This window comes from Sorex fumeus, unplaced genomic scaffold, assembly GCF_029834395.1.
Source record: "Sorex fumeus unplaced genomic scaffold, SorFum_2.1 ptg000044l, whole genome shotgun sequence".
NCBI lineage: Eukaryota > Metazoa > Chordata > Mammalia > Eulipotyphla > Soricidae > Sorex > Sorex fumeus.
The window spans coordinates 20813353-20826105 of NW_026606101.1; the positions used below are offsets into that span (position 1 = coordinate 20813353).

Below are 12753 nucleotides of genomic sequence, written 5' to 3' on the forward strand. Positions count from 1 at the left end.
CAAATGCCCTACCTGCTGTACTATCACTCCAGCCCCTAAAATGATTTTCTGAAAACCTAAAAACTATGCCAGAATGGTGCAGAAGTATGGAATCTGAATAGCCCTGTATCTATTTAAAAAACATTACCAAGTAAGATTTCTTGTAGAGAATAAGTATGATTTAACTTTGGGGCAGGGAGCGGGGAGACCAAACCCAATGGTGCAGGATTAATCCTGACTGTGCTCAGGGGTCACTCCTGGTGGTACTCACCATGCCATAATTAAACTGGGATCTGCTGCAAGCAGGCAAGTGCCTTGCCACACCCACCCGCATACCCCACCTCCCACCCCTGATATTCTCTAGCTAAACAGCATTACCTGATTTAAATTTTTCCCATAGAATAACTATAGTTTCAGCTTGCCTCACTGGTAACATAACTTTCTATGGAAGAAATAATATTAAGCAAATCTTGTATTTGCTTATTTTTTAATTGACTGTGGTAAGATCACTTTACATGAGATCTGCCCTTGTGAGCTTTTATATGTTTGTTATGTTACTAGTGATCCCATGCAGTAAGGAGCAGAGCTGTAGAACTTGCATTTTTTGCTTGAGTGAAACAGTTATTTATGCCTGTCAGTTGTTGTTGAAGGGGAGGAGAGCAGGTGATGGAGCCACCCCTGGCCTTGCTCGGGAGCTGCTCCTGACTGTCCTCAGGAGTGACCCCTGGTGATGCTCCCGGGATCGAAGCGGGTGCCAGGGATCCCAGCAGGGTCCTGGGTGCTGCCGCTTCCGGCCGGGCCAGTGCCTCACCTGCTGGGCTGACTCCCCTCACCCTCTCCCCCAAGCAAATCTCTGTGAGACTGGAGAAAGAAGGATGAGTTCCCAGTTCATTTTAGCACAAACTTACAAGAATATTTTTTTTTTAAATTTTTATTAGTGAAACACCATGAGGTACAGTTGAAGAATATTTTAAAGGAATCACGAGCCAGTCTCACCTGTGAAAAGGAAATTTTTTAACTCCACCATGAATATGAAGAGGGCTTATTCCAGAAATTGCAAAGTTAGCTGAGCATCAAAAAATTAATAATTCTCATTAATTGCATCAGGAAGGAGGATAGTATGATCAGCTTGATGAGTGGGGGTAAAGCAGTTGATAAAATTGAATTTCAGGGCCAGAGCAATAGCACATCAGGTCAGGCATTTGCGTTGCACCCGGCTGGTCCCAGTTTGATCCCCAGCACCACTTACAGTCCCCAAAGCCCATTAAGAGTGATCTCTGAACTCAGAGCACCACTGGGTGTGGCCTAACACCCCACTCCCGTCCCCAAGCAAATTTCAGACTAGGACTAGAAAGAAGCATCCTTAGGGCTGGAGCGATAATACAAAGGCTAAGGTGCTTGCATAGCCTGGCTGTAGCTGCAGTCCTGGTTTGATTCCCAGCACCACATACAGTCCCCTGAGCATTGCCAGGTGTGATACAAAAACAAACGAAATTAGGAGAAACTTGGGGCCAGAGCGATAGTACAGCAGGTAGGACACTTGCCTTGCATGCAGCTGACCTGGGTTCAATCCTGGAACCCCATACAGTCCCCCAAGCCCGCCAGAAGTGATTCCTGATCATAGAGCCAGAAATTAGCACTGAGTACCACAAGGTGTGCAACCCCCACCGCCCCAAAAAAGGAGATACTTGTTGGTTTGGAGGCCACACCTGGTGGTGCTCAAGGACTCCTCCTGGCACATTGCTCAGGGGTTGCTCCCAGCCATGCTTTGGGGGAACATAAGGTGCCAATATCAAACTGAGCCCTTCTGCATGCAAGTCACACACACTGGCCCTTTGAATTTACCTCTCTGACCAGCAAACCATGTTCCCTGAGAGTAAAATTGTAGAAACTTTCTCTTTGAGTTTGGAAGAGTATAAAGATGATACTATAATTTCACCCACTATTGTGAGAGAGGTTCTAATATGGTAAGACAAGAAAAATAGAATATATTAGCATTGGAAAAAGAGGGACCAGAGCAATAGGACAGAGTGCAGGACATTTTCCTTGCACACAGCCGGCCCAGGTTTGATCCCCAGCATCCTACACGGTCCCCAGAGCCTGTCAGGAGTAAGCCCTGAGCACTGGCTGGTGTTTTACCCCCTCACACTCCCCTCCAAAAAAAAAAATGAATTGGGAAAAGAGTGATACTGGAGTTAAGGTGCTTGCCTTTCATGATACCAACCTTGGTTAAAACCCCAGCACCACATATGGTCTCCCTGAGCGTCTCCAGGTGTGGTCCATATTGCACCCGCCCACCAAAAAATATACAAACAAGAATTAGAAAAATGAGAGATGACTCAGCATCAGCCTTGAACCCCAGGACCACATGGCATCTCAAGCACCTTGGAGGGTGGCCCTGGTGCTACCCCAGTGGCTTAGGTCAGACCCACACCCTTTTGCTCTAGCATTGAATCATTGGTCCAGGTTGCTGAGTATCCCGAGTTCTGATTGGGAGGCCACTCCCCTCCCCCCCCAAAAAAGCAGAAAAGGCAAAAATCAGCGGTCCAGCATTATTGTGTTAATAGAAACTGAAAAGAATGTTCAAAATCAAACATATGAAATACTCAGATTAATAGGTAAGTTTCACACAATTCTTAAGCACATGCACAATATTTAATATTTAATTCAGTATTGTTCAGAGGCGTCTCTTTTGCAGTTCAGTAGTGAAGTAGATGCTGGCATGAAAACTGTGGCATTTTATTTCCAGTAGTAAACCTTTGGTGCCCTCCTCCCCTTGTGTCTTGAAAGACAAAAATCCTTTCCCAAGAGATGCTGCCAAGAAGATGGCCTTAGGTCAAGATCTGCCTATGTCCTGACCTTTCAGGACCACGTCTGCTCGTTAGCTGGTGATGCTAGCAGAGAGCCTCCTCAGTTAGCAGTTGCCTTTTCAGTAGCAGGTTAACTTGTAGAAATGGTGTAGAGATATGATGCTGTACTTCCCATAAGAATGCAGCAGTATAAACCAGTGATGACTCAAAACAATTTCAGGTTCACTTGTAACATACATGTCGATAGAGATAAAGATAGATTTCCCCCTTTGAGTTACTAACGTACTTTGTCCCCAGAGCAGGAGAGACCCGAGATCCCATAGACACTTGCCTCTCTAGATGGCGACAGCTCCCCATTAGAAGCTCTTGGTTTCAGTCCTCTAACCTTGGCATGAAATAAAAGAATCTAGTCAAGACAAGTAGGATTTTTCTGGAGAGAAAAGCAATTCTGTTTCCATATTTCACCAACAGAAAATGAAACTTAAGTGCATTTATGTTACTTTGGTACATAAAATGGTTGGAAATGCTAGTGTATCTAGAACCAGGGAGACAGAGCAGAGCTCAGGGAGGGGGTCCCAGCCCCCCTGGGCAGGGGAGCACTTGGCAGAGCTGCTGTGTGTGGCTCTAGCACACAGATAGACCCAAGGAACATCAGACTTGACCAGGCAGATCGTATTTAACTGGCTCAATTTTTGCTCTAGCTTTCTAGATAGCCACATGTAAAAAAATGAAACGAGAGCTGTACCTCACATCATTCACAAAAGAAAAGTCAAAGTGGATTTAAGACCTTGAGATTAGACCAGAATCCATAAAATACATTGAAGAAAACAGTGGCAGAACTCTACCAGGAAATTGACCTCAGGGGAGTCTTCAGTGAGATGACCACAGTGGCAAAGACAACAGAATCAAAAATAAACCAATGGAACTACATCATATTAAAAAGCTTCTACACAGCAAAAGGAACTCAAGCTATGATTTAAAAAAAAAAAGAGAGAGAGAGAGACCTTGAATGGGAGAAAGTATTTTCACACAATACATAAGATAAAAAGTTTATTTCCAAATTCTATAAAGCACAAAACAACAACAACAAAAAATAAAAACCTCATAATCCCATCCATAATTGGGGCATGAGGGAATGAAGAGACACTTTCCTAAAGAAGATATGTGGATGGCCAGAAGGCATATGAGAAAGTGCTGTCCTCCCTCTTGGTTAGGGCAGTGCAAATCAAAACAACCTTGGGATTGTCATCTCACATTAGTGAGCTGGCATGTGTCAGGAAGTCCGGAAACAGCCACTGTTGGTGAGGATGTGATGAGGAAAGAGCTCTCGCCCACTGTTGTTGGGAATGTCATTTGGTCCAACCTCAGTGGAAAACAAAATGGAAGCTCTCTCGAAAAAATAGGAATAGAACTCCCATCCAACCCAGCAATACTACTTCTTGGCGCCTATCTCCCAAGCACGAAAACATTAATTTGAAAGGATATGTGCATACCTATGTTCATTGCTGCATTTAGTATAGTACTCAAGATACAGAAACGGCCAACTCCAGGATGAATGGATTGTGTGCAGCTCTAGGAAAGAACAAAATCATGCAGTTTGTCACAAAGTGGATGGAACTAGAGGATGTCAAGCTGAGTGAAGACCGAAGGAAAGGAACAGACACAGAATGATCTCACATGGGGGACATAGAGACACACAACAAGGGCCAAAGTCAGAGTGTTGGGAGAACCGATCCACAGCTGTATACAGGGGGAGAGAGTTTGCCAGTTTGAACAGGAGAAGCATTGGGGTCATTGGGGTGGGAGCTGGCTACGCTGGTGATGGGTGTGGTGTTGGAATTATGTACTCAGGAAACCGTAATGAAAGTGTTGTAAATCACAAAATCTCAATCAATAAAAAGTTTCAGAAATTTTGCTCTCGTTTCAAAGGTCTCAGTATGTTTTAAGTGATGAAAAATTAAAAGAGGAAAAAACAGATAATATCAAACTAGAAGCTAAAAGACTGGCAGCTGAAAAGCATAAGTGCAAGTGATATGTAGCTGGGAAGCCCTTAAAATATAGTTGAGGAGCCAAATTTCATTTAACTAAATATAATTAAATGTCTTACATTTGATTCCGTTCTCAAAAACTTCAGTACATGTCTACAACCACCTGGATATGTGAGTCTGCACTTTCAAATGTGAATTTGATGAAAGCTAAATACAGATCAAAAATTTTTTTCTTTTTGGCTTTTTGAGTCACACTCTGGGATGCTCAGGTGTTACCCCTGACTTTGGCCTCAGGAATTAGTCCTGACGGTGCTCAGGGGACTATGTGGGATGCCGGGGATCGAACCCAGGTCAGCTGTGTGCAAGGCAAACGACCTACCGGCTTTACTATTGCCCCGGCCCCAGTTCAAATATTTACTGATAAAAATTTAGTGTTTGGATTGAGATGTGCTTGTTAAGTATAAAGATAGGCACTGTTTTAAGTATTTAGTAGAAAATGAGCATTTAAATATAGCCATTTTTATTTGGGGAGGAAGTGTTTGGGCCATATCCAGAGGTGTTACGAAACTACTGGCTCTGTGCACGGGGTCATTCCTGGCCATGCTCAGGGGCACCGTGCAGTGCCAGAGATCGAGTCCCTCTACTATCTCTCTGGCCCTCAAAAAATTTTATATTGGTACATGTTCAAATGATATTTGGGCTAATTTGAATTTAAAATGTAGCACTGTAGCACTGTCCTCCCGTTGTTCACCAGTTTGCTCGAGCAGGCATCGGTAACATCTCCATTGTGAGACTTGTTACTGTTTTTGGAATTTAAAATGTAGACATTAAACTTAAGTTTTACCTACTTGTTATTTTAATGTGCCTACGAGGACATTTAAAATTACATACAGTCCCTGGTACTGCATGCTCTCCTGATCACTACAAGGTATGACTCAAAAAATTTTTAAAAAGACACATACAAAAGCCAGGGATATTGCTCTGTAGTCGAGTATTTGTTTTACATCTGTGAGCCCTGAGTTTTAATCCCTGGCACCACAGAAAAAATACATGTAAATTTACAGTGTGACTCAGTTTTTATTGACAGTAGTGATGTAGATAATGCAAAAAGTTTATAAGGTAGCTTGGAAAGATATGATGAAATAATGCTATGTCACTCAAGTAATTGAAAGCAAACATTAGATCTTCAGACTAATTTTTGTAGTTGCGGTAATGTGATTACAATAGGGTGATTCATTCAAACTGTGTAAAGTAGACAATCTGCTTGAAGACAGGAATTCTTAAGAAATATCAAAAGTAAATCATGTTCATAATAAAATTTCAGAGCACCATATAGTGAATCTTCAGAGTAATTAATCTTTTGATATTTTGATATTTGTGCTTTAGATTTATTTTCTCCTCGTGTGTATATTGCACATAAATTGTGCAGCATGATTTTATAAAGTAATTCTTTGCTTTATAAAAATGAGCCCCTTACATGTTGTTCCATACTTGGTTTTTTTACTCAGTGTTGTATGATTTTTTTTTTTAAACATGGAGATTCATCTCAACTTTTTGTTTGGGTTTTGGGGGAGGAGGCTTGGAGGTCACACCCAGCAGGATGGTCCCAGTCTTCAGTGCCAGAATCCCACCTCAGTGTGACAGCCAGGGGGCTCCCTAGATGTCCCTTGGGACAGAATTGTCTTTGGTTGGGACAGCCTGAAACAGAAAGACACAGACTCACGAGACAGTGCTCTGGGCCCCGCCCCACACCTGAGGACAGTGCATGCTCTCTGGCTCTCTGGCCCACTGCCCCAGGCCCACACTCAACCTCATCTCTCACAGGTTTCTCCATTCAATATGAGCTTACCATTTCCTTCAACCATTTCTCTTGTAGCCGACTTCTCATTTTGTTGCACGTGTCTTGGGGTTTTCGAGTTTTCGTGTTCAAGACCTTTTTTGTTTGTTTGTGGCCACACCTGATTGTCCTCTGGGGCTACTCCCAGCATGGTGCTCAGGGAACAGTCTGGCAATGCTCAGGGGAGCATGTTATACCTGGAATCCAACCCAGAGCTTCACGCATGCAAGGCAAGTGCTGTACCATTGAACCACATCCCTGGCCCCATTCAGGCCATTGCGGTACTCTGTTAACCTCTCTTAGATACATTTTTGGCTTATTGGGTTTGGGTTTTTTGGTTTTCTTTTGATTTTTTAGTTTCGTTTTGAGGGGTGAGGGTTTGGGGACTTGGATTTTAATGCTACCAAGTGGCCCCTCAAAATAGTTGGCAGAATGAAGGTTCTCTTCCTCTTACTGTTTCTTCACAGTATTAGAAATTGTCTTTGTTTTAAACTGTGCAATCAGGAGGTATCATTGGTATCCTATTTCGGTTTGGTTTTTCCTTTCATTACAAGTGATTTTGACTATTCTCTTTCAGTTTTTGTTTGGAATTGTCTGTGTATCCGTTGCTCACATTCTTATTGGACGTTTGCCTTTTACTTCCTGAAATCTAGGAACGTGTGTGTGTGTGTGTGTGTGTGTGTGTGTGTGTGTGTGTGTGCCTGCGCACGCATTTGGTTTACTTTAGTACCAGTTATAGTATTTTCTGGGCTGGAGCGATAGCACAGCGGGTAGGGCATTTGCCTTGCAAGCGGCCAACATGGCCCACCCGAGTTCAATTCCTCTGCCCCTCTCGTAGAGCCCAGCAAGCTACGGAGAGTCTATCACCCACACGGCAAAGCCTGGCAAGCTCCCTGTGTGACGTATTCGATATGCCAAACACAGTAACAATTGTCACAATGGAGACGTTACTGGGCCCACTCGAGCAAATCGATGAACAACGGGAGAACGGTGACAGTGACAGTGACATAGTATTTTCCAACATGTAGCCATTTGTTGGTCCCTGTATTTTCTTCATGAGTATTTTATCTTTCTGTTTCCATGTTTACATCTTCTTTCAAGTATCTGGACTTTGTCTGGGTATATTTTACTGTTTTTCTAAGCAGTTAGGAAAGCTATTGGTCATTCCAGTTCCAAGGCTCCATGTCTTCCTTTTCATTGGCATCTAGTGGACACCTCAGAACCTCCTGTCCCAAATGTTGCAATCCCAATAGTAGAGAATTCCATAATGTGGTGAAGCTTCCTGCTGTTCACCCAGAAATCTCTCCCACAGAAATGTGGATACCAGGAAGAAATTATTCTGTCATGTTACCCCAGAAAAATGAAAATACCCAAATCACTTCTTAATTTTTCCAACAGAAAGAACTTAAACACACACACACACAATTATCTTATGACTGACTTACAAAATTAGAAATCTCCCTGAAATCAGGGAATAATGCTTTTCAATATTTACTATGAATTTGAATTTCTCATAGCCCAACAGTATATGGACAAAATAGTTTACCAAAGGGTTCAAAATAAAATTATCCAATTTACATATTATTTTATATGTAGTAATTTTAAAAGTTAATTTTTTTTTAGAATGATCACTCTTGATTCCTAACCAAGCCATAAAGAACTTCAAGTTTAAAAAAAAAATTTCATCCCTGAGAAGTGTGAGAAAGAAAAATATCTGAAAGCATAGAAGCATAGAAGCATAAAAATATCTGAAAGCATAGAATATTTGTACCCTTTCAGCAATTTCACCATAGCATTAACTTTATTATGAGTCAGTCAGCAATCAAATATACTCCACTCCTGGAGAGATATGGCCTCTGAAGACCTGATCATTTTGCAGTGAAACTAAAGTGCAGCCTTTTAAAATTTCTGATTAATAGGGACTCTGGTCTTTTTGTCAGCTTTACATTTTTGTCAAGAGCAAAGTCGTCCAGCTGAGGTATGCATTATGGTATGCAGTAATGACCAAAACAATAACTTCTGTTGGCGACTCTTCCTCTGAGAGTCCATCTCCCCCATTTATCTTCACCCAAACAACAAAAGTTACACAGTCACTGCTGAGCTTACTATTATCAGTGGCACTCTCATCACAGTTCTTAGAGATCAAATCAGGTTCTTTAGCTGAGGTTTCCGTCCTGGCTCCTCTCCAAATCCACCAGTTCCTTGGTCTCTCACCCAGCCAGCAGTGGTATCAATGCAGAGGTTTCATTGACTCTTTGAATTGCTTTCTTGGTTTCTGTGTTACTGGCTTCTACTCTCATTGTTACTATTTCCCTCTTTCTACTACTTTTTGCCTTCACTTGTTCCTTCTTCAGGGTTTTGAAACATGTGTGTGTTTAGGATGCTGATTTGGGCTTTTTCTTCTTCCTTAGTGTAGGCCTGCAGTGCTATGAACTTCCCTTGTTCGCTTTTTTTTTTTTATTTTTTATTTTATTGAATCACCATGAGATAGACCTTCATAAAGCTGTTCATGATAGGGTTTTAGTCATACAGTGATCCAACACCCATCCCTTCACCAGTGCACATTTCTCACCACCCATCCCAGTGTCCCCACTTTCCCTCCCACCATCCCCCAACCCAACCCCTAACCCAGCCTGCCTCCATGGTGGTCACTTTTCTTTCTGTCTTTCCTTTTGTGCATTATGGTTTGCAGTACAGGTACCAAGAAGTCATTGTGTTTGTTCAGGGAGTTCTGTATTTTTATCAGTAAGATATAGCTGGAGTAGCTTTTTTAACTGGGTGGCAGCTTTGGGGTGGGGACATGACTGCCGAGGCTTCTAGAGGTACAGGGAGGTAGGGGAAGGTAGCCCATCCCGACTCCTAGAAAGCCTGGAGATTTCGGTCACAAAACCCGCATGCCCGAATTTTCAACAGATTAATATCGCGGTGAGGTCCGTCCCAAGATGCCGGAGTCTGGCTGGGGCATGGTGGCAAGTTTGAATTGTGGGAGCAAGCAGTTGCCAGGGACTCTGTCTGGGTGGGCACTGGGCTAATCTGAGATGTACTTGGGCACCGTAAGTGGAAGTTTTAGTCTGGAGGTGGCTTCTGGGCCCAGTTGTGTGGTTTTTGGTGCCGCTCAGCTGTCCAAGCTCATGGCAGAAGCCGGGGGTGCCACAGCAGTTCCAGGCTGGACTTGAAAAATGCCTTTTTTTTTCCCCCAAGAAATGACACAGTCATTCCCGCAAAATCATGAGATTTTCTGTGCCTTCGCTCCCCGCGGTTCCGAGAGCCATCACCACGTAGGTGCTGTCGCCTCCGTGGCTCCCCATCGTCAGCTTTGACTGCATCCCCGATGTTCTGATAGTTTGTATCTTCATTGTTCTTAGTTTCCAGGAATCTTTTTATTTCTTCCTTGAATTCTTCTTTGATCCAGTTGTTGTTTAGCAGTGTTTGGGTTCAGCCTCCAAGTGTGGGAAGTTTTCTTTGTCTTCTTTCTGTGGTTAGTTTCCACTTTTATGGCCTTATGGTCTGAGAGCCCGCTAAGCTACCTCGAGTATCTTGCCCACACGGTAGAGCCTGGCAAGCTCCCCTTGACGTATTCGATATGCCAAGAACAGTAACAACAAGCCTCGCAATGGAGACGTTACTGGTGCCTGCTTGAGCAAATCGATGAGCAACAGGAGAACAGTGCTACAGCGATGCTCTGAGAAGGTGCTGTTGTACAGTTTCTGTATTTGTACCTTGATGTGTGTCTGGGTTGTTCCCTAATACGTAAGTCTATCCTGGAGAACATCCGAGGTGCACTAGAGCTGAACGTGTGCTCTTGTGCTCTGGCTATGTCCCTCCAACCCTGTTCTCTTAGCCCCTCACTTAGGACTCTGGCTCTTTGCTCATATTCTGCCTGATCTGCCTGGTGGTGACAGGGGAGTGTTGAATCTCCCACCACTACTGTGTCCTGTCAGTGTGTCTTGTTAGGTTTGTGAGCAGGTGCTTCATGAGCTTTGCTGTGCCTTCATTTGATACATAAATGTCGTAGGCAGTATTTCTTGATCTGTTGTTCTCTTAACCAATAAGTAGTATCCATCGCTGTCTCTAATTACTTCCTTCATATCAGATGCCATTTGGCCTGAGAGAAGTATGACTGACCCAGCTCTTTTCCCCACTTGGATTGTGTGATCGTTTTCCGTCCTTTTACTCAGAGCCTTTCACCTTGAACCTGCATTCTGTGAATTTAGGTGTGTATCCCGGAGGCAGCAGATGGATGAGTTTTCTTTCTGATCCATCCTAGGCAGGCACCTTACCCACTGTGCTGTCTCTCCGGTCCCTCACTTTGTGCCTTGAGAACTGTCTCGGGCATGGGCTCTCCTTTTCACATGTCACTGGGCGTCCTTCACGATGACGGGATTTTGCTCAGTGTCTGTGTGGTGGGGTCACAGATGGAATTTGTAGGGAAAGCACATGCGTCACGTGTCTGAGACCCCCAAGTCCCCTCCCTGGTATCTCCAAAAGCAGTCTTGGACCAGAGAGAGAGAGGGCACTGGGGGAGGCACTTACCTTGCACTTGGCTGACCAGGGCTTGATCCCTGGCACCACAGATCCCCGAGCACCCCTGAAAGAAGTAAAGTAGATGCAGAGGGTTTAGGGGGCAGAGGTGCACTTAGAGTTTGTCTCCTGAGGGTCCTCAGCCCCCAGCCTTTTCCAGACCAGGACCAGCACTTGCAGACTTTGCTGATATCTGTGGCTCAGCAGAGGCCAGGGGTGAGGTGGGGGTAGCCTCCCGGTGCAGCTCTGACACAGCTTCCCTCAGAAGTAAGCTTCTTTTCCCCCATGCCACCCACACTTCTACCTGACTACAAACTTGGGACAACCAGTGACGACATCCTTCCCCATTTAGACTCAGCAGTTTGCTAGGAAAACTCAATTCGGGAGAATACCATACTTAAGATTTATAGTCTCAGGGCCAGAGAGATCACTCAAAGGGGCTGGGCTCATGTTTTGTTTGGGTTCTGTTTTTCTTTTCTTTTTTTTTTTTTTTTTTTGGCGGGGGGTCACACCCGGCGAAGCTCAGGGCTTCTAGCTCTGCATTCAGGAGTTACTCCTGGTGGTGCTCAGGATCGAACCCGGTTGGCCATGTACAAGGCAAGCACCCTATCTGCTATACTGTTGCTCCAGCCTCGGGGCTCATGTTTTGTGGGAAAGGTCCACATTCGGTCCCTGGCACCACATGGTCCCTGTCTGGGAGCAATCTCCAAATACAGAGCCCAGCATATTCCCTGAGCACCATCAGGGCTAGCCTCCAAACTAATAAATAAATGAAGGTCATAGGGTTGTTATAAAGGCTGCATCTCAGAAACTGCAAGATGGAAGGAATGTATGTGGCAACGTATGGGGCAGGGTGGCGGGGAGGGGCGGAACACAGAGCGTCTCTGCTCCTTCTCTACATGACACCTCCAGAAATTCCCCCAAATCTTCTTTCCGTGTTATTTGCAAGGTTCCTTGATCTAGGCACAATGGATGAAATCACTGACCCTGGTCTCAGTTCTCTCCCCTTCTCTGGGGGTGGGGTGGGGGTGGTATGTTTGTCATGCCACAAAGATGAGCCCCTTATCTAGTGACCTAGTGACCAGTGTTTTTAGCAACCAGCCCTGATCCTGAGCCTGTTGAGGTCCCTCCCTCCCAAGAGTGACCGTTGGCATCCGAAACACTCCTGAATGACATCTCAGCAAACCTGTTAAAGTGCTTTCCAGGTGAAAATATAGTATAATGGGTAGGGCACTTGCCTTGTATGCGGCCAACCCAGGTTCCATCCGCGGCATCCTAAATGGTCTCATTCAGGAGTGATTCCTGAATGCAGAACCAGGAGTAACCCCTGACAAAGACCCACCTCATCACACACACACACACACACACACACACACACACACACACACACCAAAAGCATAGGTTACTTTCAGGCTGGGAATAGCTCAGTGGGGTGAATACTTTGTTGCAAGAGACCCAGAGTCATTTCCCGTGACCCATGGTCTCCGGAGCACCAAACCAGATGTAGTCCCTGAGCACTGAGAATTGCGACCCTCTCTCCAAATACATGCACACGCGCGTGCGCACACACACACACACACACAAAGGCTGAGAGGATCTCCAGATTTTCACCCATGAA

General features: G+C 44.5%; 1 protein-coding gene across 3 annotated transcripts in view; it reads left to right on the forward strand.

Annotated features, from left to right (window-relative positions):
• Nucleotides 1-12753, forward strand: part of ATRN (attractin) — a 152610-nt gene that overhangs the window by 124199 nt on the left and 15658 nt on the right. Inside the window, exon 26 of one of the 3 annotated variants that reach the window (XM_056122081.1) lies at nucleotides 3491-4703. The exons of the other annotated variants lie outside the window; for them this stretch is intronic. Within the exon in view, the coding sequence (XP_055978056.1) occupies nucleotides 3491-3512 (22 nt within the window). The 3' untranslated portion in view covers nucleotides 3513-4703. Of the gene's footprint in view, nucleotides 1-3490; nucleotides 4704-12753 lie in introns of those variants that run through there. 3 annotated transcript variants of the gene reach the window in all.